The sequence below is a fragment of the Sus scrofa genome, chromosome 4, assembly GCF_054392235.1.
Source record: "Sus scrofa isolate SSC_HxYL_T2T_F1_AM1 chromosome 4, Sscrofa_HxYL_maternal_Yorkshire_Landrace_v2.0, whole genome shotgun sequence".
Taxonomy (NCBI): domain Eukaryota; kingdom Metazoa; phylum Chordata; class Mammalia; order Artiodactyla; family Suidae; genus Sus; species Sus scrofa.
Genome location: NC_139386.1, coordinates 129,087,963 through 129,113,861, shown reverse-complemented (window position 1 = coordinate 129,113,861; position 25,899 = coordinate 129,087,963). Strand labels below are relative to the sequence as shown.

Below are 25,899 nucleotides of genomic sequence, written 5' to 3'. Positions count from 1 at the left end.
TATTTGTGTATGTGACTATATATATGTTTGTAAAACACCTCTGGATGGTTGTTAGCTAAAATGCCCCTATGTATACTATTTTAGGGATTTTTTTTTTTTCTATAAAAAAGTAACACTCTGAAATCCGATTGATCTTTATTGTTTTCATAGCAAAGTATAGCACATTAATTCCTTTGTTGTGATAGTTTTCACTTTTTAATAATTCTTGCTTAAAGAGTTTGAAGTAAATTTTAATATCATGAAATAATTTTGTAAATTGATTATTTGAGGATTATCAGTTTAAGTTGATTATATCAATTTAAATTTTATGAAAACATAGACTAATGTAATTTTTCTCTGAATCTGATGCCCTCAAATCTAACTTTTGGAAGAGAAATTAATTGTTCTGAGTGTGGAATTCTGTTCAGAAATTTCAAAAGAAGAGAACTGCTCATCTAAGAGATAAGACTTTATGTTCTGTTGGGGAATTGTGTATAGCATGGTTGAGGAGAGGGTAATCTTTATGGTGAATGGTAGCTTACTTTTCAAGGGAAAGCATGTAATTTTTTTTTTTTTAAAGGAAGAGGCGATGTGGATCGCAGGGTTAGGTGATATAAATACCCTCGAAGGAAACAGGAAAATGCTGGAAGGAGAAAGTGTTCAGTCCATGCTTAACAGCCTTATCACTGCATGGCACACTTAAGCATTTAACTATGGGCCACAACCCTCTTGGAGGAGGGTAATTGTATGCTGGAGCTGGAGTCACAGAAGGGCAGCAAACAATTTAGCAAGAGTTTTGTCTGGACGGTCAGGAAGGATGAGGATATTTGGCCAACGCCAAGAGGGAGCACAGCCAGGCAGGGACAAGGATACAGGTGGAGAGACTGGGGCATCTGAGCAGGCCCTATAGGGAGGTGTTTCAAAGGCTGACTAGCCCTGGGAGAACTTAAGACCCTCAGCTGTCAAAACACACCGAGGAGCACTCTACTAGTGATTGCATTGGACTGTGTGGGCGCGTGTGCGTGTGTGTTTTTAGGAGACAAGCAATTAATGCTAAAGCGTATGTTAGGGAGTTGCTAAGCATACTTGATACCTAAAACCAACCAGTCAAACTTGCTGACCGCAGTTAATGATTACTCAGAAAGGCCGGGAAGTAACTCCACGGAGAAAAAAGGAAATGGCTCCGATATTCTAAATGAGAAATATCTGAGGGTCCGAATAGGCCCTTTGCTCTGCCGACAAGGAATCTGCCTTCCATGCAATTCCGCAGGCGCGAGGTCACCATTCCAGACGAGGGGCAAGCTCAGTTCTCCTTTCCTGCAGGTGACAGCCTGGCTCCCCTTTGTCCATGTGTTCCATCTCCTCTCATGGCAGCATCCCCAAATGAAAGCTGAAAGATCTACCTTCTTTAATGAGTTCCCGACAGGACTCAAACAATTAAAATGTTCTATTAAAAAAAATCAGGGGCACGCTGCATTCACACTGGATGCTCTACACATTCAAGGGATTCCCGAGCTCACCCTTTCCATTAAGATTTTTTCTTATAAATAAAACATCTCTCTCCACAATCTAAACCCAAGGATTTGGATGAGTTTTCCTTGTCTGGGTTTCTCCCAAGTGGAGGCGGCAAGAGGCAGGAAGGAGCCGCCTCATTTAAGGGGGCTCAGGGCAGAGAAGGGCGGTGGGCGTCTTTTCCGTCTCTCCCTTTCCTTCTAGGTGACCGCGATTCAAGTGGCCGCGGCGGTGGGACAGTCCCAGCCCAGAGAGACGAAAAGCGAGAGCCTGGGCGGGATGAGAAAGCGCGGCGGCCGGGGGACCCGCGGCGAGGAGACCCTGCCGGCCTCGGCCGGGCGCGCGCGGTCCGCCCCGATCCCAGGGTGCATCGCGCCCCGCCCCCTCCCCTCTCCGCGTCCCGCCTCCCCCCAGCCCAGGCCCCCTCCCGCCCGGCTCCGGGAGGCGGGGACGCGGCGGCGGCGGCGGCGGCGGCGGCGGCGCGGCGGCTTCTCCAGTCGCGTCTTTCTCACTCACTGGGGAACTCGGCGGTGGCGGCACCTTCCGAGGCTGAGCAGCCGAGCCGCGAGCCCGCCAGTGGGAGGCCGGACAGCCTGACGGCAGAGCCGACGGACATTCGGACAGCAGGGCGGCCAGACGGCTCGAGGGGCCTCGAGTTCCGCCATGAGCTGGGGCACGGAGCTGTGGGTGAGTCGAGGAGAGGGGCGCCCCGCGCGCACCCGGGCCCGGAGGGGCTGCGGCTGGGCAGACGCCCGGACCGTCGGGGGCCCGAGCGCGTCGGGCCGTCGCCGCCCCTGGCGCGGGCGGAGAGGCGGGTGGTCCCGCTCGCCTTTGTGTGCAGACCCCTGCCCGCTCGGCCGGGCGTGAGAGGCTGCTGGCCCGCGCTCCCGCCCCGCCGCCGCGGTGCGGCTGAGGGCAGCGGCTTGGACGGCTGGGGAGCGGCCCCGGGCTGCCGCGTCCGCCGCCATCCTCTCCCGGCCCCTCTCCCTCCTCCGCCTTCACTTTCCGGACGCCTGGCTCCGGGCCGGGCCGCGCTTCCCAGCCTTTGTATCTCCCCTCCCCGGGGCGGGGGAGGGGGCCCATTGTCCCGAAGGGGCGCTGTTCGCGGGCGGGGAGGGGGCTCGCCGCGGCCCCGGGTCCGGCCAGGGTCCCCGGGGCGAGGGCGGCGCCGGGCTGGGGCGGCGCGGGGACCCGCGAGGCACCGCCCGCCGCCCTCGCCCCAGGTAGGGGGAGCCGGGCGGCTTTGTTCGGAGCCCGGCCTCCGGCCAGCCAGGCCCAGCCCACACGCCCATTTCCCTCTTCTGGTGTCCGTGCTCCGACCACGGTGGCTTCGGGGACTCCGGGCTGGGCCACCTCTGGCTGCCGCCCAGGGCCGGGGGCTTGGCTTTGGGGACCTGAATTAAATGGAGAGATCGATGGGGAAGCCGATGGTGCCGAAGGAGCGTACGGCTTCCCAGTTGCTCTTCTTGCCCTTCCGTCGTTCTTTCTCCTCTTTCTCCCGCTTTTCTCGCCCATGCCTCCTTGTCTTTCATGGGCGCTGAAGGCTGCAGACAATGCCGGTGTCTGGCCAGGTGCGGCGGGGACTGGAACAGGTCGGAGAACCCGCTCGCGACGCCGCCGCGGAAGGGTGGCGGTGTGGAGGGCAGTGATTTCTCAGGTGCTGCCGGGGGACGGGAGCGTGGGGGCGCTGTCCCGGGAGCCGCCGGCCTTCGGCCACTCCCCGCTCCATCCCACCTGTGCCTGTTTTCCTGCCTTTTGTTACCTGGGCTCTCGTGAAATCGCTGCCGAGAAAGAGCAGAAAGAACTTTTTTTTGTCTCCAGACGTCCAGTTAGGAGGGGAATGAAGGCAGATCGGTTCATGGAAGGGTACAGTGTTTTCTGTTATTTTTCACATTTTACTCCCAGACGGGGAATTTTAGAATTGAAAGAGACTCTAGAGCTCATCGAGTCGAACACCTGCTTAGCCCGCCCAGGAATCTGCAACATTCTGGGCAAGTGTTTGCCCAGGGTGTAAACACACCACCCAAGAGAACATACCTCTGGAGCCTCTCCATTACGTTCCTAGATAGTACAATGCAATTGTTCTTGTATTGAGGAGGATTATATAGTCAATTAGGTAAACTTTCATCTTTTTCTTTGGTTAGATTCTCAGGCATTAAAAGTCTCTTTCCTTGGACTTAGTACATTCTGTAGTTAATTATAGTATGTTCTTAAAGGAGATGGATACAGTTTTATTTCCCATTTTTATAATTAGAAAATATTTTGATCTTTATATACTTCAGCAGTCCACATTTCAGAGGAAGCAAAAATTAAGCGGAATACTTTTAAAAAAGACAAAGAGTAAAACAGTGGAGGAGTATGACTGAGATTTAACTCTTAATTTAGATTGAAAACAATTGCTTTATATCACACTATAGAAAAGCAGTTTTAAGGAAAAAAATATTTTAGTGAAGACTAAGAAGAGATTTTTAAAGTTTTATCAACTTTTAAGAATATAGTACTTTCAGAAGCAGTGTCGTCCCTCCCATGCCCCGGTCTCCTGTAGTTTGGTTATTTACTTTCAGCGTTTGAGTAGTTTCTCAGACATTTAGATGGGTAAACCATAGAAGAGATGGGAATTTTTGTTCTGACTAAAAATTGTTCTGTATCCTTTTGGAAATTGTGAAAAATTAAAAAAATTTTCTCTTAATATTTAATGTAATGTTATTTAATATCTCTTAATATATCTCCATGTTTTAAGCTTTTCTTAGTAGTGAGAGGATTTGGGGGAAACATTTATTAGGAACTAAATAATGTGGAATCAACTGATATCAACTGGATGCTTAAATCATAGATGAGTAGAAGTTGGTGTAGAGCACTATTTTTGGGACCAGAAGAGATCTTAGAAAAATTTGATTAGACTTCCTGTTTTTTGTGTTTTTTAAAAACTCTTCTCAGCTTTGAATAAGGATATTGTGCTTCCAGTAGATTGTAACAAACACCTGAACTGCTCTTGCCATTGAGGAATTTGAGGTTGCGAAAGTACTCCTGGAATTTTGAATTTAGAAACCAGTTCTCATTTTACTTACATGTTTAGAGCATATTACTCCAAAGTTAAACCTTATTGAGAACATGTCGCTACAGTGAAATGACGGTAGTGCCGTTACGCACTCAAACTTGTTTATTTCTTATAACATTGACTGGAGCTTTTTTGCTATCTTAAGTCTTATGTTAAACTTGAGAATAAAGTAATAAAATTAAAACCACCCTAATACTCTGGGGGACAGAGCTAATAGTGATAGACTAAGGTGGTTGTGTCAGACTTCTGTTGTGTAGTTGTGAGGAGATATAAATTAACTGGTAATAAATTTGAACTATGCTTTAAGGGATTGCTCCTGTTCAGAATGAGCATTTAGGAAAGGTAGTGAATATATGCTAGAGACTCAGTTCTGGGTGACATCACACAGAGATGAGAGCATCTTCATTTCTTCAGGATTCATTGTTTATTATGTTGATTTCATTATTATAGGAAGAATGGTTGGATCAGAAAGTCTAAATATGAATTAATGATTTTGCAAAGCACGCATTTTGTAATTATTAGCTTTTTTAACAAATAAGGAAATCAGAGATTGGAGAAGTCCTGTGTTTAGGCAATATGTTTTATTTATTAGGAGATAGATTTTTGGTTTTTGAGGAGCCAGTTAAAGTTCAATGGGAAAAAAACTATGTGTGGGTTATGAGTGTGTATATAGATACAGAAAAATTTGGTTGAGCACATCACATTGATATTATGATTTATTTAAAAAAATTGCTCCCCCGGGAGAATGAGATGACTAGTGTGGAAATTAGGAAGTAGGTTCAAATATCTGATTTAATTTATAGGAACGTATAAAACTTATTTTATGTCGTAGTTTTCTCGTCTGTGATTTTCGGCCCTTAGTTTAAGGGTGTGTAATTTAGAAGACGTTGTTTTCATCATATTTTTAGCCAGGTGCATTTAACAAAGCACATGATATCTTTTTGGAAGAAATGGAAAAATGTGCATTGGATGATAGATTCAGTGAGTTCTTTATTTTGCATTCCTAGTCTTAACCTTTTAATTTAATGCTCCCTTTGTTCTATAGCATTTTTCTTTTAATCTTTATATTGTAAATGTATTAGATTTTTGAGTCCTTGAGGGTAGGGACTGGGTTAGTCTTTTTGTTTCCACTAATACAGTGCTTGTTTCTGATCATACTTATTTGGTCCAGCTCAGTAGCTCATTGCATTACCCAGAGTACTGATTTCTGATTAATAATTGCATCCTAAAGGAAGTTTTTATGGTTCTGAAGATCTTTGTAGGTGATGATAAATTAGGTGGTCCGGATAACAAATTCAAGAAGGTCTAAACAATCTGAAGCCACATGATTAAGTTTTAGTGTTGGGTTGAATCTTTTTACAGATTGAGGAAGATGACCTCTGAAGGTGGTTCTGATGAATTTACCTTGAGAGCCTGATAATAGCTGATGAAATGGTAACGAGAATTGATGTGGCTATCATTATGAAGTGTATAGAAATACCTAGTCGCTATGTTGTGTAACAGGAACTGCTAGTGTTCTAAAAACCAACTCCCTTGTGTGACGATCAGCTGTGTGGAGGAAAAGTGAGGCAGGGGAAATGGATGAAGGCAGTCCGAAGGTGTAAACCTCTAGCTGTAGGATAGTAAGTGCCAGGGGTATAACGTGCAATGCGATAGGTATAGTGAACACTGCTGTATGTTACATAGGAAAGTTGTTATGAGAGTAAATACTAAGACTTTGCATTCCAAAGAAGAAAATTTTTTTCTTTTTCTTTAATTTTGCATATATATGAGATGGATAGTCACTAAACTCCTTGTGGTAATCATTGTGTAATGCATGTAAGCCAAGTCATTATGCCGTACACCTTAAGCTCATACGGTGCTGCATGTTAGTTACATCTCAGTAAAAGTGGAAGGGGGCGGGGAACCCAAATCGCTGATGAAATCTTAGGCCATGTCTCTAGACTTATCTAAAACAAAGGAACTTGTCCCACTGTAGTCTATACTGGCTGGACCAAATCGTTAACTTCAGATTTTTGGAAAGCGTTTATCTAGAGGAGGTGACAAAGGAAACTCCTTATAAATGTGATCTGTATTGTTTCTTCAAAGCCCATGAAACTACTGTAGGAATTTAGTTTAAAAGATGAAAAAATTATTGAGTGTCTGTTATAGGGAAGCACTGGTGATGTATGATAAAATTTATTAAGGCTTACAATAAACTTTCCCTGCCTTGCGAAAACTTAGTCATTTTGAGGTGATCCTACTTTCCCAACTCTAGAATAGTCCCCTGTATTGATTGATATCACTGGAGGGAATCTCCTCTGTTGACCAGTTCCTCAACCCCTTCCCTCCAGAGTGCCTAGTCTGGATATCCTTATGTTTATTTCTGGTATATTCAAATCTTTGGAGAATAGTCATGGCGTAAATATTTATAGCTTACGTTCCTTTTTGTTGGCAGAAACTGTCTTTTTTTGTTGGTAGAAACTGTCGTTTTAAACATCATAGGTATGGTTGTAACTAGTTAAAGAGGGTGGCAGTTAATCAAGAAGCCCATTTATGCCACTGTTCTGTACTGACAGTAAGAAGGTGGAACCTGGAGAGCTGCCTCTAACCAGTATCTCCCCTGCATTGCTACTTCCTTAAACCACTCACGTTCACTCCCCTCCCCCGCCTTTATCTTAAAAACTCACACTCTCTTTTTCCCCAATCTATAAAATATGGGTTTGGCTGGAAACTTAAAAGACTACCTACTTTTCCCTAATAACCCCTGTTTGCAGGCAGAAAATAGGACAAGGGAATAGTAATGGTTTGTAATTATGGAGCATTTTCTGTTGTACCTAGAGTCATATCTTAGTAATCTTCAGTCTTTAGACATTTTCATCTCAATATCAAAAAACAAATTCTGTTTTGGGGTACATAGTTGTATCTGCAGTGTATTTAAAATTGGTAGGAATATATTATACAAAGGTTTTGTTTTACAGGAAGCAAAAACTGTTCCATGTATTTTTCCATAAGTTCTTGGACTAATCATCAGGCTTTTAACAATACCTTGTGAAATGTGTGAAATGTTAATATTTATTTATATGTTGAAAAACATAAATGTATGTGAATCAGATTTTCCAATTTTGGGGACACTATTGTTTGGTTCTTTTTAGAGTGTGAAAGTTGTCAGTGTTGTTCCGTTTGTATCCTTGCTCTACATTCACCTAATTAGTAGAAAAGGAATAGGCATAAAATTAGCACTAAAATATTTGTCGAATGAGGGAACCAACGAATTGCTAAAACTGTCATCAAATTATGTTTTGAAAACTAAGGTTATTTAGTTTTTTATCCCCAACATGTATATTTCTCATATCTTTGTTTGATCTTAGGGATTTTTTTATAATATGAAATATAACTCCCTCCTTCCTCCCCCTCTCCCTCCCTTCCTTTCTTTCCACACTTGCAGCATCTGTAAGTTCCTGGGCTAGGGGGTCCAATCAGAGCTGCAGCTGGGGCCTTTGCCACAGCAGCACCGGATCCAAGCCGCATCTGCAGCCTGTGCTCCAATTTGCTGCAGTGCCGGATCCTTAATGCACTGAGGCCGGGGATCAAACCCGAATCCTCAGGGACGTTATGTCAGGTTCTTAATCCACTGAGCCACATCAGGAGCTCCTTTTTTTTTTCTCCCCCAATGACTGCACCTGTGGCATATGAAAGTTCCCAGGCCAGGGATTGAACCCGGGTCACAGCTGTGACCTATGCCAGCAGCTGTGGCAACACCTGATCCTTTAACCCACTGCTGCTGATTGAACCCATGCCTCTCAGTGACCTGAACTGCTGTAGTCAGATTTTTAGCCCACTGCACCACAGTGGAACCTCTTCAGCCAAGATTTTTATCTTAAATATAATGATAGAAAAAGATGTTAACCTATATTCATTCTATAAATTTCTTGGTGTACTTGATGCTATAAAGCTCTTCTAGTTCTTAGTAGACCGTTAAGTATTCTTAATACAAAGATACAGTACAAAGTTATTATTTCTTCTTGGATATGGGAATAGAGGGAAAATGCTCTAAATATAAATATAAGTGAATTTAAAGGAAGAGATTGCTCATTGTAAAACTGAGAATCATAGCCTTCCTGAGCAATATAGGCAGATTGGGCAGAAAGAAATACTTTGGTCTAGTTTGAAAAATCCTTGTTTCTGTTTCAGACATCCAGCTGTACCCATATCCTGCATTAATGCATTTTATGCATAAAAGATTTTTATCCTAGAGAGCTAGAAGGTGTAATAAGACATTAACTTCTATTTTTAAATATTCTACCTTTTGTTTCTTTATTTTAATCCTTTCTAAGTACCATATAGAGACAGGCTCTCTAATTGTGAGAAACTTTTTACAGTGTCTGGCTGGAACACACCCAAATTCACTTTAGTTCTAGAATAAGCAGACTACATGAATTAAGAATCATTTCATTTAGGGATAAGTAGGGAACTGATAGTTGGGGGGTATAATCTGAGGTGAATGGCAGGATCTTTCCTTTCTCCTTTCTACCTTCTAAGCAACTCAGGTGAGGCTGAGCAAGGTTGATTTTCTCACAGGGTTGGAAGCTCTGATGGTCTGGAGCCTCAGACTGTCTGAGGAGGGCTGGTTTGCTGGGGGGTGACCTGTGCTGTTCAGGCAGAACCTCGGTGGGGTGAAGAAAGCCTCCACATCAGGAGGTGGCGGGCTCAGTGTGGGAGATCAGAGCATCTCAGAGGAGGAGGAGGAGGAGGACCGTGGAGGGTTGGGAGAGTGATAGCTATAACCCATTGCAGGAGTTGGAACCCAGGTAGAAGGTACCCACACAGGAGGGCAGCCAGGCTCAGGGTAGTGGAGCCCAAGTGGAATGTGGGGGCGGGGGCGTCCATTCAGAAGAGTAAGCACAGGGGCATCAGCCAATGCAGTGTCAGAGAAGGGGATGGTGTGGCCGCAGCCCAACAAGGAGACGGAAGGCTGAGCACAGCCGGCGAGGTACCATGGTGGTGGGTAGTGGAAGTAACAAAGGGAGATGGGTTACGTATTGAGGATCATTTAAATGAGTACATTAATATCTTAAGGCTAAAGAGAGTCAGGTTTTTCCCTTGAAGAAGGGGATTGCAAATATTGAAAGGCTCTCGGTGGTTAGATTGGAATTGGAGATAGTGCTGTGAAGTCAAGGTTTTCAATATGTTATACCGATGAAAAGATAAATGTCTGTCTGTGTGTGTGTTCATGTCCTCCAGGTTGTTCTTTGAGAGGGCCTTGGAGAAGGATAAACCTATAGCAATGAGAGTACCTTGTGTCCGGCTCTTGGCTTCTGAATATCTTTCTCCACTACAAGAAACTAGAGTTCCTTGGAGAAATAGCTGATTCCAAGACTGGGGCTGGTAAAGTAAAAGATGAGCCTGAAACAGCTTTTTTTTTTTTTTTTGGGCCGTGCCCATGGCATACAGAAGTTCCCGGCATGTAGAAGTTCCCAGCATGTAGAAGTTCCTGGCATGTAGAAGTTCCCGGGCCAGGGATTGAACCTGAGCCACAGCAGTGAGTGACAGCGCTGAATCCTTAACTTCCTGCATCACCAGGAGAACTCAGCCTGAAATATCTTGTTAGAGATTGAGGATATGTTCAAAGAATGATGAGGATATGTCAGAAACAGCTTAAAGGGGTTCCTACTGGCCAGATGTGGGACAATTTGAGCATGAAAACAAGTACTGATGATTGTGAATGATAATCTGTGGAATAAAATAGGAACCCATGAATCTATACTGATACAAATAAATTAATACATTGATAGTCAATGAGGAAAAATATTTCATAGTTTTAAAGTTAATTGCAAAGGGAAAATAACACTGGAAAGGCCTGGCATTTATCCCCTTAATCAAGCCATCCATTAGCATCACCAGAAATGGGACTAATTGAAGTCATTTGCCACCTGATACAGTGGGATGCCATGAGAATGATATTGCATCATTACCAGCCAAAGATGCATAATCTGAATAATGGGGAAATATCAGACAAAATCAAATCAGTGATCATTCAACAAAATAACTGGCTCAAAACCATCTGAAGTGTCACAGTCATGAAAGTGAAGGAAAGACTAAGGAACTGTTGTAGATAGAAGGAGATGAAAGAAACATGACAACAGCTATAACATCATTCTTCATCTAGTGCTGTTGTTTTAAGGGACATGGTTCGATCAATTGAGAAAACTTGAATGGGGTCTGAGAATCAGGTGGTGGTGTTCTGTTAGTGTTAATTGTCTGATTTTGATGGTTACATTTTTGTTATGTTGGAGAATGTTTTTGTTTGTAGAAAGTACACACTAAAACATTTGGGGGTGAGGAAAAGTAAATGGGAATTGCGAGAAGTAGAAACAGCAAGTATTCAAAACCGCTATTTGGGAGATTTTGCTAAGAAAGGAAGCAGAGGAATGGAGCCAGATAAAGGCGTGGAATAAGGGATTTTCTTGGTTTTTGTCTTTTTTTCCCCCCACGGATGATATCACAGGATGTATGTTTATGAGTTAGCTTGGTGTAGGTGGCAGACATGGCTCAGATCCTCTCTTGCTGTGCAGGCCAGCAGCTGCAGCTCTGATTCGACCCCTAGGCTGGGAACTTCTGTATGCTGTAGGTGTGGCCCTAAAAAGCAAAAAAAAAAAAAAAAAAAGGAAAGAAAAAGAGAAATCTTATTGGGTTAATTTAACAATTCATGAATCAGGAGTTCCCGTTGTGGCGCAGTGGTTAAGGAATCCGACTAGGAACCATGAGGTTGAGGGTTCGATCCCTGCCCTTGCTCAGTGTGTTAAGGATCTGGCGTTGCCGTGAGCTGTGGTGTAGGTCGCAGACGCGGCTTGGATCCCACGTTGCTGTGGCTCTGGCGTAGGCTGGCAGCTACAGCTCCGATTAGACCCCTAGCCTGGGAACCTCCATATGCCGCGGGAGCAGCCCAAGAAATGGCAACAAACAAACAAACAAACAAAACAATTCATGAATCAGGCAGCGTTTAATCTAGCAGTTAGAAAGGAGCTCCAAGGAGCTGTATGAAATGAGACTATTATAGGTAGATGGGAGTAGAAACAAGTTATACGAGGCAAAAAAGTGAATTGGTTATTGCAAAGTTACTTTCCTTTAGGAGATGTCAGGGTTCTCTCAGGCAGGTTGTCGAACTGCTGCCGATCAGGCAATTCCTGATTGACTGGTATAAGATTCATTTCTGGGACAGCTGAAAAGTTGTCTTAGTTTGGAGACTTGGGCCCTAGCATAAGCAACTCCATTTTGGGCTTGTTGTCTTGTTTTTAACACTCCACCCCCGTAGCTTTTATTTTGAGGCAGAAACATTAAATAGTATCTCTTGAGTATGTTACGTTTTTAAAACTATATAATTCTAAGATCCTTTTTTCTTGTACTAAAAACATTATGGATGTCAAGTGTATCCCTCATTAATGCTTCTCAACATTCAGTGCTGAGGTTTTGGCTGCTGTTATCGCTTTTTTAGCATCTTACCTAGTATCTCATCACCTCCATTTTCATCCCCTTTTTTCTTTCTTTCTTTTTTTGGCTGCCCCATGGTAGATGGAATTCGTAGGCCAGGATCAGATCCAGGCCTCAATAGTGGCTGTGCTGAATCCTTAACCTGCTGTGCCAGGCCAGGGACTGAACCTGTGTCCTGACGTTGCAGAGACACTGCTGATCCTGTTGTGCTACAGTGGGAACTCCCTCATTTTCATCCTTTAATGAGTCTAACTTAAAGCTCTTGGCTTCGTCTTGATTATGTGTCTTATAAGTCTGTGAGTACTCATAGAAGGCACACCTGGCTTCTCTTACCTTCTTTTCCCACCCAGGTCAGTTCTTCAAAGCATTACTGTTCTTTTAAGAAGTTTTAAAATTTTTTAGAGTTCCCGTTGTGACTCAGTGGGTTAAGGACCCGACCATATCTCTTTGAGGATGTAGATTTAATCCCTGACCTTGCTCAGTGGGTTAAGGAACTGATGTTGGTGCAAGCTGCAGTGTAGGTTTTAGATGCAGCATGGACCCAGTGTTGCCATGGCTGTGGCGTAGGGTGCATCTGCAGCTCTACTTTGACCCCTGGCCTGCAAACGTCCATATGCTGCAGGTATGGCCATAAAAAGGGAAAAAATAAAGATTTCTGGGCTTCTAGTCTCTGGATTACCATTGTATCTTCTGGAGGAAGTGTAGACCAGGGTTTCTTAATCTTGGCCCTCTGGACATTCGGGGTTGGCTAATTCTTTGTTGAGGCAGAGGGGTTGTTGTGTATTGTAAGAGGTTTAGCAGTATCCTTGGCCACTATGCACTAGATACCAGTAGCAATTCCCCCCCCCCCATAGTTGTGATATCAAAAAATGTCTTCAGACATTGCCAAATGTCCCTTGGGTGGGGAGTGGTCAAAATTGGCCCCATTAAGAAACATGTTGTAGATCGATTGTTTTTTAACTGGTAAAAGCTAGGTATCTATCTTCAAGTCTGGCATATGTCTACCTGTATATCAACAGATTTATCTTTAAATTGTCATGAAAGTTTGGATACATGCTTAATTTTTTGTAAATGTAAGCCATTTTAAGTGAACTGATGAATACACCTCTAATATGGTATTAGGCCCTTGATAGATTTTTTACTGACTTGAAATCAGTGAAAACAGGAAATCTGATAGTGAATTTCTTCTTAAAGCAATTAACTTGTCTGTTTAGTTTTGTAATTAAAAAATCCGCATTTCTTCAAAGAAAGAAATATGTAATGACTGAGCAATAGTCTTTCTTAACTACCCTGAATGCATCTTTTCTGTGTTCAGTATAAAGCCACAAGATTGGTCAGCATCTGCTAATAACATATTTGCTATTAGGAGATGAAGTTTCTCTGTAGTTTCTAAACTTATATTAGCATGAACAAAACTAGATGTTAAAAAAAAGATCACTAAATGTTCTAATTTATGATCTGTATCTGTATTCTCAAGGAAGGATAATCATTCTTCCTTACAATTTATACCATGGAACAGCACAAAACTACTTTGAAGAGTTAAACATCAAAATGTTCTCAGACTAGTCAAGGCTTTGCATTTTAGCATATCCAGTAAAAACTTGAACAGATGTTTAAGGCCAAGACAGCTTGCATTTCCTACCATTATTCTTAGCTGGTAGCATGTTTAATTTGACTTAGAATTGGGGTACATGCCACCTTAAAAAAATAATCTTTCAAAGTTTAAGATAAGATCAGGATTTTTAATCTCCAAAGTTTATAAGCACCTTCTGCAGCTCAATACCCAAAAAACGAAGAACCCCATAAAAAAATTGGCAGAAGATCTAAACAGACAATTCTCCAAAGAAGACATATAGATGGGCAAAAAACAAATGAAAAGATGTTCAACATCACTCGTTATTAGAGAAAGGCAAATCAAAAGCACTATGAGGTACCAACTTACACTGGCCAGAATGGCCATCATCAAAAAGTCTACAAACAGTAAGTGCTGGAGAGAGTGTGGAGAAAAAAGAACCTTATTGCACTATTGGTGGGAATGTAAAGTGGTGCAACCACTGTGGAAAACAGTATGGAGATTCCTCAGAAAACCAAAAATAGAATTACCATTTGATCCAGCAATCCCACTCCTGGGCATCTATCCATAGAAAACTATGACTCAAAAAGACCCTCGTACTCCAATGTTCACTGCAGCACTGTATACAATAGCCAAGACATGGAAACAACCTAAATGTCCATCAACAGAGGAGTGGATCAAGAAGATGTGGTACATATGCACAATGGAATATTACTCAGCCATTAAAAGGAAAGAAATAATGGTATTTGTAGCAACATGGTTGGACCTAGAAATCATGCTAGGTGAAGTCAGGCAGACAATGAGACACCAACATCAAATGCTGTCACTTGCATGTGGAATCTAAAAGAAGGACACAGTGAACTTCTTTGCAGAGCAGATACTGACTCACAGACTTTGAAAAACGGTTTCCAAATGAGACAGGTTGGAGGGTGGGGGGATGCACTGAGGGTTTGGAATGGAAATGCTATAAAATTTGGTTGTGATGATCGTTGTACAACTATAAATGTAATAAAATTCATTGAATAATTAAAATATACATATATAAAACTGGATCACTTTGCTGTATAGCAGAAATTGACAGAGCCTTGTAAGTCAACTTTAACAAATATTTTATAAAGGAAAACAGGAAAAAAGATAAGATCAGGATTTTTGATGTATTGAAAGTTTGACACTAGTTCATTATATCATTGTATATGTGATATGTTCATGGGAATTAAAAAAATACTCAGATAAAAAAGTCAAAAGGTTCTGTAAAAGTAAAAACTGACTCTGCTCAACACATATTGAGTATTTACTATGGATAAACACTGTGTCAAACACTTGCTTAGCTAATCCTTATAGACCTTTAAAATCACAGGGCTTAAAATAAATCACATTCTCCAAACCTGGGACTCACTACAGTAGTAACTCTTTTTTTTTTTTTTTTTTTTTTTTTTTGTCTTTTTAGGGCTGCACCTACAACATATGGAGGCTCCCACGCTGGGGGTCCAATCAGAGCTGCAGCCGTCGGCCTACGCCACAGGGTCAGCAGTGCTGCGGGATCCAAGCCGTGTCTGCGATCTACACCACAGCTCACAGCAACGCCGGATCCATAACCCACTGAGCGAGGAGGCCAGGGATTGAACCTACAACCTCGTGGTTCCTAGTCGGATTCATTAACCATTGAGCCATGACGGGAACTCCTACAGCAGTAACTCTTAAGAATCAACACTCTGTATATCATAGTGGTTCCAATTAAAATTCTAGGTTTTTGCCTTAGTTTTGTAGCAATATCTTCATTGTGTTTAATGTTTTAATCACCCTGGAGAACTATGGCCTTACTACCCTTTCCTGCCAACATTCCAGCTCCTGGCATATTTTTGTTTTTTAGTATGCCTCACTCATGAAAGTGAGATGCACTATTTTTCGTAAATCGGCCAAATAAATGGGATCTTAAACCTCGAGCACCACTCCGCTTGATTTCACCAAAGGATTTCTATCTGGACCTTTTTTGTTTTTTGCCCAGATGAACTAGATTGTATATTCCTGTTACCAAGAATGCCTGAATCATACTTAAGTTTACATATACTCTGGACCGTTGTCCCCAAACCCATCTATACCTCAAAATTCTTAGGCACCTAACCCCAGAGATTGATTCAGTAGGTCTGGGATGAGGCCTAGAATTCATTACCGTAAAGCACCCTATGTGCTTCTTATCTGAGCATCCGTGTTTGGGAATCTTTGCTTTAGACTGTTGATTCTGAAATGCTCATCCCATAACAAATGCAAATATGGCAAAACAATGAAAAAAATACCATATGGTGATTAAAAAAATAAGCTATTAATTGTACTGATTTAACAATTGTCTTATTCTGAGATTATATCTTCTCTTGGGAGGTGTTAAATTGTTTCTTTTGTAACATGATGAAGAGTATAGGTAGTAATTTATGTGTTTTATTTGTTAAAGATGATAAGACAGACACAAGGTTGACAATCTTTGTCAGCTTCCAAAGTCCAATTCAAAATTCTTCTGGTCCATGAAATTCAAAAGTACAGAAACTCCATGCCTTAGACTGCTCACTGTCTGGTCAGAAAACAAACTCAGGCAGCTTTCCCAAGGGTCCGTTTCCCCAGTTTCACTTGGCTGTTCACTCCACCTGCTTTCCGTTCTAGGTAGCCTCAGAATTATGCTGTGTAATTTGTAAGCTGGACACTTGGTAAGTGTCTCTACTGCAGGACATTCAAAATCTTCCATCTGTGGGAACCTCATGTTAAAATATTAATGTTATACAGGTCATTAATTTTTTTATTGATCACAGTGGTGAACATTAGACTATAAGTTCAACGAATTTTTAGTAATTTTAAAAAGCAACAAGAATGCAGTCAACTATATGCATAGAAAAGTGAGAGACTCAATACTTTTCTTAGGTTTAACTATTTATTATTAAGAATTACATGGAGTTCTCCTGCGGCAGAGTGGGTTAGGGATCTGGCATTGTCACTGTAGCAGCTTGGGTGACTGCTGTGGCATGGGTTTGAGCCTTGACTTGGGAACTTCCATGTGTCATGAATGTGGCCAAAAAAAAAAAAGAAGAGAAAAGAATTACAATATTATGTTGAGGGCCCAAATGCATGCTAAGGTTTAGATATTGGCAAAAACATAAATCATCCAGTTAAAAAAAAGAAGAAAGGAATAAGGAAGAAACAGAATCAACTGTAATACAAGGTTTAAAATGGCAACTAATCCAGGGAGTTCCCATCATGGCTCAATGGAAACAAATCTAACTAGTATCCATGAAGATGTGGGTTTGATCCTTGGCCCTGCTCAGTGGGTTAAGGATCCTGTTTGCTGTGAGCTGTGGTGCAGGTCGCAGACATGGCTCGGATCCCACGTTGCTGTGGCTGTGGTGTAGGCTGGCAGTTGTAACTCCAACTTAACCCCTAGCATGGGAACTTCCATATGCTGTGAGTACGGCCCTAAAAAGCAAAAAAAAAAAAAAAAAAAAAAAAGCAGTAAATATGTGTTTAATTACCTTAACTGTCAACAGACTGAATACTCCAATCAAAAGACATAGAGAGGCCGACTGGATTTAAAAAAAAAAGAAGAGCCTACAATATGCTGCCTACAAGAGACCATCTTGGGGCAAAGGACACATGAATTGAAAGCAAGGGGCTGGAAAAAGATATTTCATGTGAATGGAAATGACAGGAAAGTGGTAATCACAGAACTCATATCAGGCAAAATAGACTTTAAAACAAAGCCCATAAAGAAAAAGGACACTATTTAATGATAAAAGTATCAATACAGGAAGAAGATATTTTACTTGTCAACATATATGCCCCTAATATGAGCACCCAAATACATATGGCAAATACTGACAGACATAAAAGGAGAAATCGATGGGAATAAAATAATAGTAGGAGACTTTAACACCCCACTCTCACATTAATGATAGAACTTTTAGACAGAAAATCAGTAAGGCAACAGAGATCCTAAATGACAGAATAGCTTGACTTAATATTTTCAGGACATTACATTAAAAAAAACAACAGGAGTTCCCGTCGTGGCGCAGTGGTTAACGAATCCGACTAGGAACCATGAGGTTGCGGGTTCGGTCCCTGCCCTTGCTCAGTGGGTTAACGATCCGGCGTTGCCGTGAGCTGTGGTGTAGGTTGCAGACGCGGCTCGGATCCTGCGTTGCTGTGCCTCTGGCGTAGGCCGGTGGCTACAGCTCCGATTCAACCCCTAGCCTGGGAACCTCCATATGCCGCGGGAGCGGCCCAAGAAATAGCAACAACAACAACAACAAAAGACAAAAAGACAAAAGACAAAAAAAAAAAAAACAAAAAAAAAAACAAACAATATACATTCTTTTCAAGTGAAAATGGAACAATCTCTTAAGATTGACCACATAGTGGATCACAAAACTAACCTCAACAAATTTGAGTATAGAAATTAATATCAAGCTTCTCTGACCACAGTGGTATGAAACTAGAAATCAACCACAGAAAAAGAAGTTTGAAAAAAGCCGACTACATGGAGGAGTTCCCATCGTGGTGCAGTGGTTGGCGAATCTGACTAGGAACTATGAAGTTGTGGGTTCGATTCCTGGCCTTGCTCAGTGGGTTAAGGATCTGGCATTGCTGTGAGCTGTGGTGTAGGTCACAGTCGTGGCTCGGATCCTGCATTGCTGTGACTCTGGCGTAGGCCAATGGCTACAGCTCTGCTTAGACCCCTAGCCTGGGAACCTCCATATGCTGTGGGGGTGGCCCTAGAAAAGGCAAAAAGACAAAAAAAAAAAAAAAAAAAAAGAAAAAAGTCGACTACATGGAGACTAAATGTGCTACTGAAAAACCAATGGATCAACAAGGAAATCAAAAAATGCCTTGAGGAGTTCCCATTGTGGTCCAATAGGTTAAGAACTTGACATCTCTGAGGTTGTAGGTTTGATTCCTGGCTTGGCTCAGTGGGTTAAGGAACTGGCATTGCTGCAGCTGCAGTGTAGGTTGCAGATGTGGCTTGGATTGCACATTGCTGTGGCCCCAGCTGCAGCTCCAATTCAACCCTAGCCCAGGAACTTCCATGTGCCACAGCTAAAGCCATAAAAATAAAAAATAAAAACCAAAAAACCTTGAGACAAACAACAATAAAAGCACAACCATGTGAAATCAGTGGGATGCTGCAAAAGCAGTTCTTAGAGGGATGTTCATAGCAATACAGGCCTTCCTCAGAAAACAAGAAAATTCTCAAATAACCTAACCTACCACCTAAAAGAATGAGAAAAAGAAGAAACAAAACCTGAAGGCAGCAGAAGGAAGGAAATCATAAAGATTAGAGAGGAAATCAATAAAATAAGATTTGAACAATTGAAAAAAATTAATAAAACCAAGAGCTGGTTCTTTGAAAGGGTAAACAAAATTGACAAGACTCTGGCCAGACTCACCAAGAAGAAGAGAGAACCCAAATAAGCAAAAGAAATGAAAAATCTCAATGGATAGTTCAGAAATACAAAAAACCATAAGAGAAATGCTATGAATGATTATATGCCAACCAATTTGACAATGTAGAAGAAATGGACAACTGTCTAGAACACATAGCCCACCAAAACTGAAAAAAGAAGCTATATAGAACTACCATACAATCCAGCAATCCCACTCCTGGACATATATCTGGACAAAATTATAATTCAAAAAGATCCGTGCACCCCTATGTTCATTGCAGCATTGTTCATAATAGCTAAGGCATGGAAACAACCTAAGTGTCCATGGGCAGATGAATGGATTAAGAAGATATGGTACAGGAGTTCCCCCTGTGACACAACAGGATTGGCAGCATCTTGGGAGCCCTGGGACACAGGTTTGATTCCTGGCATGGCACAGTGGGTTAAGGAACTGACATTGCCGCTGCTGTGGCTTAGGTCACAACTGTTGGTTAGATTAGATTCCTGGCCTGGGAACCCCATATGCTGTGGGGTGGCCAAAAAAGGAGAAAAAAAAAAAAAAGATGTGGTACATATGTACAATGGAATACTACTCCGACATAAAAAAGAATGAAATAATGCCATTTGCAGCAACAGGGATGCAACTAGAGATTCTCATGCTAAGTGAAGTACATCAGAAAGAAAATGACAACTACCATATGATATCACTTATATGTGGAATCTAAACTGTGGCACAAATGAACCCATCTATAAAACAGAGACACAGAGGACAGACTTGTGGTTGCCAAGGGGGAGGGGTAAGGAGTGGAGTGGATTGGGAGTTTGGGGTGAGTAGTTGCAAACTATTTAGAATGGACAGACAGTGAGGTCCTACCCTATAGGACAGGGAACTATATCCAGTCTCTTTGGATAGACTACGATGGAAGATAACAGAAAGAAAGTGTATACTACACACACACACACACACACACACACACACACACACACACACACACACACGACTGGTTTATTTTGCTGTACAGAAGAAATTGGTACAATATTGTAAATCAACTATACTTCAATAAAAATTTTTTAAAAACTTTTCAGATATTGCATCTTTCAGCTTTTATTTTAGCAATTTTATGAAAGAGAATGCACTTTCCAAGCGAGGTAGACACAAATATTACACAAAATTTAGCCATTCAGGAGTTCCTGGGGAGTGCTGAGATTTATATAGCTATTTCCCCAAATCTCAGAAATATATTTCTTCCCAAACTCCAGAGAATTGGAAGTTTAATTTTAACTCAGGTTTTCTTTAATTCATATAGTCACAGTGAGAGGAAAGAAGGATACATGGTGATTCAGACAAGTTCTGAGGTTTGCTTTCCAAAAGGTAGCCATTGAATCATAACTCAAAATTTGTAACTTTTCTAAATCTTTTTATTTTCCCTCCAGTACACTGCAGTTCTCCATAGTTTATGATTTTACTGAACTCTGGACAGTTTACCTTGGAGAATTGAGTAAACCTCTGGTAGCCACTTGCTCCGTGCACACACCAGACGGAGTCTAAATACCTTGGACAAATCAATACTGCTTTTGTTTTTTTCTAACAGTATCAAATGGAAACTCCCAACTCTATACCACTCATATATCATTTAACTTCTGAGAACTCATTTCTTTCTATATAAAATAAGGATAATACCACCAGTTTCATGGAATTGTGGGTAAAGATTGATTATATGAGGGATATGCATATAGTGTTCTTCACACTTTAGACTGGAGTGTGCTTCCCTTAGATGTCTTTACTTTCTTACTGATGACCCTGGGAACACTACAAGTTGGGTCTCTCAGGGTCTTTTAATTCTAAAACCTCCTGATTTAAGGAAGCAGGTTATTAAATCTTTTCAAAAAGTTCCCCACGTCATAAAGTTTCCAAACTGTATTTCAGATCTTCCAGTTAGGACAAGAGCAAATAATTCTTGTGGTAGAATTGTGGGAAAAAAAAAAATCCGTAATCCTCATCACTTCCTCTAATGCATGATATTAGTCTTACTTGTGTTACCATGGAAACCCTTTAGCTAATGCTGCAGTAGAAGAGGTGCATAACCTGTAAGCAGCTGAAACTCCCCTCCTTTTATTGTAGATGTCCCTCCATATTTGAAACAGACTTAATTTCTTTACAAGCAGTTAGGTCTCAGAGGTCCATGTATACTAACTTTTTTTTTTTTTCTTTTTCTTTTGGCTAAAAATCTCAGGGAGTCATTTGCTGGATACTACTCCCTGAATATTTTAAAAACATACTTCAGACTCAGTCTTTATTACCACTACCAGCCTGTCAATAGTGATTTGGTATTAACACCATTAGGAAGGAAAACTGTATTTATATTTGAAATGTTTAAGAATATTTAAGAGAAAAAATTAAGGAAGCTTGTAGCTCATTAATTGGAGGATAAAATGCCAGAGGTCAAAAATTTAAAGCAATTTATAAAGTCACACTTATAAGCATGTGATTAATTTAATTCCTGTGCTAAAGTGAAAGCATGGTTAAAATTCAAGAGAAATTGAGATTCAGAGCAGATTTTACTTCTTTTTTTAACTTATTTTTTATTGCAGTAACACTGATTTCTAACATTATATGTTTCATGTGAGTAACATTATGCTTCTACTTTTGCATACCCTGCACTGTGCTCACTACCAAAAATTTATTGTCTGTTGTCACCATTCAGTTGACATCCTTTACTCATTTCACCCTCCCCTTCCCCTCTAGTAACTACTGCTATGTTCTCTCTATATATTTGTTTTTGTTTGGTTCAGTTATTTATTTTTTGCTTATTTTTTATATTTCACACATGAGTGAAATCATAGTATTTGTCTTTGACTTACTTCATTTAGCATAATACCTCAAGGTCCATCCATGTTGTCAGAGATGGCAAGATTGCACCTTTTTATGGTTGAGTAGTATTCCATTGCATGTATATACCACATCTTCTTTATCTGTTCATCCACTAATGGGCAGTTAGGTTGTTGCCATATCTTGGTTATTTTAAATAATGCTGCAGTAAACTTGGGGTGCAGATATCTTTTTGGAGTAGTGCTTTTATATTCTTTGGACAATGCCCAGAAATGGGATAGCTGGATCATATGGTAGCTCTATTCTTAATTTTTTGAGACATCTCCCTACTGTGTCTTCCATAGTACCTACACCAGTTTACTTCTCACCAGCTTTGTATGAAGCTTCCCTTTTCTCCATATCCTCACCAGCACTTGTTATTTCTTGTCTTTTTGATAATAGCCATTCTGATGTGGGTGAGATGATATCTCATTGTAGTTTTGATTTGCATTTCCCTAATAATTAATGATGTTGAACATCTTTTTATATGCCTGTTGGTCATCTGTATGTCTTTGGAAAAGTGTCTGTTTAGCTCCTCTGCGCATTTTGTGGTGGTGGTGTTGTTGAGTGTATAAGTTCTTCACATATTTTGGATATTAACCCCTTATTGGATATATCATTTGCAAATATCATTTCTCATTTTGTAGGTTATCTTTTTCTACGAAATTTATTGATGGTTTTCCTTTGCTGTTCCGTTCCTTTTTAGTTTGCCGTTTGTTTATTTTTGCTCCTCTCCTTGTCTGAGGAGACATAACCTAGAAAGATATTGTTAAGACCAATGTCAGAAAGCATACTGCTTATGTTTTCTTTAGAAATTTTATGGTTTCAGGCCTTACAGTCAAGTCTTTAATCCATTTTGAGTTAATTTTTGTGTATGGATGAGGCGGTGGCCTGGTTTCAGTTTTTTGCATGTGGCTATTCAGTCTTCCTAATACCATTTATTGAAGAGACTATCCTTTCTCCATTGTATATTCTTTGCTCCTTTGTTATAAATTTATATATCTTTGGGTTTATTTCTGGGCTTTCAGTTCTATTTCATTGATCTATGTATTTGTTTTTCTGTCAGTATCATACTGTTTTGATTATCATGACTAGGTAGTGTAGTTTGAAAGCAGAAAGTGTGATACCTCTGGCTTGGTTTTTGTTTCTTAGGTTTGTTTTGGCTATTTGGGGTCTTTTGTGGTTCCACATAAATTTAAGAATGTTTTGACTTATTTCTGTGAAAAATTACCTTGGGATTTTAATAAGGATTGTAGATTGCTTTAAATAATAACATTTGGACAAGGTCCATTCTTCCAACCCATGAGCACAGACTGTTTTTCCATTTATTTGTGTCTCCTTCAAATTCTTTCAACAATGTCTTACAGTTTTTTTTAGTGTATAGCTCTTTTACTTCCTTGGTTAAACTTACTCCTAGGTATTTTATTTATTTATTTTTTTGTGGTGGATTATAAATGGAATTTCCTAATTTCTCTTTCTGCTAGTTCATTGTTAGCATATAGAAATACAACAGATTTTTGTATATTGGTTATATATTCTGCAGTGTTACTGAATTAAATTTATTATCTCTAATAGTTTTTTTGGTGGAGTTTTTAAGGGTGTTCTCTATATAAAATCATGTTATCTGTACATAGTGACAGTTTTACTTATTCCTTTCCAGTTTGGATGGCTTTTATTTCTTTTTCTTGCCTAATTGCTCTGGCTAGGACTTCTGTTATGCTTTGTAGGAGTGGGAAGAGTGGGCATCCTTGTCTTGTTCTTTATTTTAGAGGGATCACTTTTGATTTTTTTACCATTGAATATGATGTTAGATGTAGGTTTGTCATATATGACCTTTATTATGTTGAGGCACGTCCCTTTTTACATATTTTATTGAGAATTTTAAATAAGTGTTAAATCTAGTCAGATGATTCCTGTATCTCTTGAGGTGATCATGTGGGCTTTTATCTTTCATTTTCTTCATGTATCAACAATTGATTTGTGAATGTGGGACCATCCTTAACATCCCTAGAATAAATCCCACTTAGTCATGATGTTTGATCCTTTTAATGCATTGTTGAATTGTTTGCTAATATTTTGTTCAGGATTTTTACATTGATATACATAGGGATATTGGCCTGTAATTTTCTTTTCTTCACTGGTTTTGGTATCGTAATAATGCTGGGCTCATTAAATGAGTTTAGAAGTGTTTCCTTCTCTTTAATTTTTTGGGATAGTTTGAGAAGGATAGGTATTAGATCTTCTTAGAATGTTCGATCGAATTCACTTGTGAAGCTGACTGGAACTGGGCTTTTTTTGGGGGGAGGCTTTTTGACTACTGTTTCAATCTTTGTACTAGTGATTGATCTATTCAGATTTTCTAGTTCTTCCTGATTCAGTCTTGGAAAATTGTATGATTCTGAGGATTTGTCTGTTTCTTCTATGTTATTTGATTTGTTGGTGTCAGATTTTACTTTTGGGCTGGGAATACAACTAAAAGGTAACAGACTACTGTCCAGTTATAATACCTTTGTAGCACTTTCTTATATTTTCCTGCCTAATTCTGTGAAAATATTGATCATTCTCCTCAGTCCTTTTTGGAAGTAGACAAGGAAATAAAGTTTAAGAAAGACGTAAAAGGAAAGTGTTGGTTTATATGTAAGATTTCAGTTTATTCCATTTTAGTACAAATCTAGAAAAACACAATGCTAACGTGAAAATTTTTTGTCTAATGTCTTTTCATAGTTGCTAAACCTCCTCCATGTGTGTAGTTTTCTCCTAGTTTATCTAATTGTTACTCCAAATGTGATTTATATCACATTAGCAAATAGAAGCCATTCTTTTTCTATTGACAATCATTTTGCTGTAGACATTAAAGGTCTAGTAAGAATTTTAAGTCTCTATTTAAAACTTATTTCATAGATAATAATACTTTTAAATACATTTTTATGTAGTATAATTTATTCTAGTGCTGTTTTAGGAGTGAAAAAGAATCAATCCTAACATGAATTTCTTTTAAAGGCCTGAAATAATGTATTCATGCAAGGTACTATGCGCAGTAATGATGTATGGAAATGAAAGCTGATAGTAGCTTCCCTACCCGCCCACAAGCTAGTTTTGAGGTTGCATAAGAATCACATAGAATTGCTATGAAAAGGACAAAGTGGCCATGTCAATTTAAAGTAGTATTTTCCTTAGTAGTATAAGGCCTAGTTTATGTGACTGTGCAGGAGAATTCACTTACTTGACCATTTCCCTTTACTCGGGACAGCTAAGTTACTTATAAGTTTTCTGAATATTCTTGCTTTTGCATTTTAGAGACTCTTCTGATTAGATTATATACAGTATTTTCCTGTCATATAAAAGTCTACTTTAATACTAACATTAATTATAATTTCTTGATTCTAAATATTAAGATTTTCCAATTTTACTTACAAAAATAAACCATAAAAGTTCTTTGGGTCAGTTCTGCTTCTTCTGAAATATAATAGAACATATAGAGGTATAACTAAATTATGTCAGTATTTAGACCATAGTTATACTAAAAGTAGTATGAGGTAACTCTTTGGAGTTTCTCCTATGAATATACCAGCAGCTAAGTATCTCTCCAGATTAGATTAAAAGTCAGGAAGTCCATTTGCTGTCTAAATAATAAATATAGTCTGAGAGAATTTACTTAACTAAGTGTACTGATTTGAAGGAGCATAACAGGAAAAAGTAATTAAGACATTTGGATCCTTGATTCAGCTCTGTTACCTTGGGCAAATAGTTTAATCTCTAGGCTTCAGTTTCCTCATCTGTAAATAAAGAGGCTGATCCTTTGAAGTCCCTTCTGGCCATAAAGGCCTATGGTTAGATTTTATACTTACATTGCATTCCTGGAGTAGATAAAGAGTCTCAAACACAGGAAAGGGAAAGAGACTAGAGTCAAAAGGAAAACAAGCCTGGGGCAGGGGCAGAAAGCCAAGAAATCAAAAAGAGACTATGCAAAGGGATGCTTAGCACCATGCTCAGCCGTTTTGATGGTAAAGATACGGAA

The 25,899-nt window shown here is 40.2% G+C and overlaps 2 protein-coding genes and 1 long non-coding RNA gene across 6 annotated transcripts in view; 2 read left to right on the top strand and 1 right to left on the bottom strand.

Annotated features, from left to right (window-relative positions):
* Positions 1-548: 548 nt before the first annotated feature.
* On the bottom strand, positions 549-3,124 carry LOC146404259 (uncharacterized). The gene has a single exon (XM_085023991.1). The coding sequence runs from the start codon at positions 3,004-3,006 to the stop codon at positions 1,633-1,635; it is 1,374 nt and encodes a 457-aa protein (XP_084880117.1). The 5' UTR covers positions 3,007-3,124; the 3' UTR covers positions 549-1,632.
* Positions 1,938-25,899, top strand: part of FNBP1L (formin binding protein 1 like) — a 105,059-nt gene continuing 81,097 nt past the window's right edge. For all 4 annotated transcript variants that reach the window (XM_021090187.2, XM_001928546.7, XM_005663662.4 and 1 more), the window contains exon 1: positions 1,938-2,178. In XM_021090187.2, the coding sequence (XP_020945846.1) occupies positions 2,155-2,178 (24 nt within the window). In that variant the 5' untranslated portion in view covers positions 1,938-2,154. The remainder of the gene's footprint in view (positions 2,179-25,899) is intronic.
* Positions 7,998-14,698, top strand: LOC146404258 (uncharacterized). Its single transcript, XR_014844770.1, has 2 exons — positions 7,998-8,039; positions 11,366-14,698. It is a non-coding gene; the product is annotated as an uncharacterized LOC146404258 (long non-coding RNA).

Coding starts and splice junctions, on each gene's coding strand:
- LOC146404259 (XM_085023991.1), bottom strand. CDS start 3,006: ATGGGCGAGAAAAGCGGGAGAAAGAGGAGAAAGAACGACGGAAGGGCA.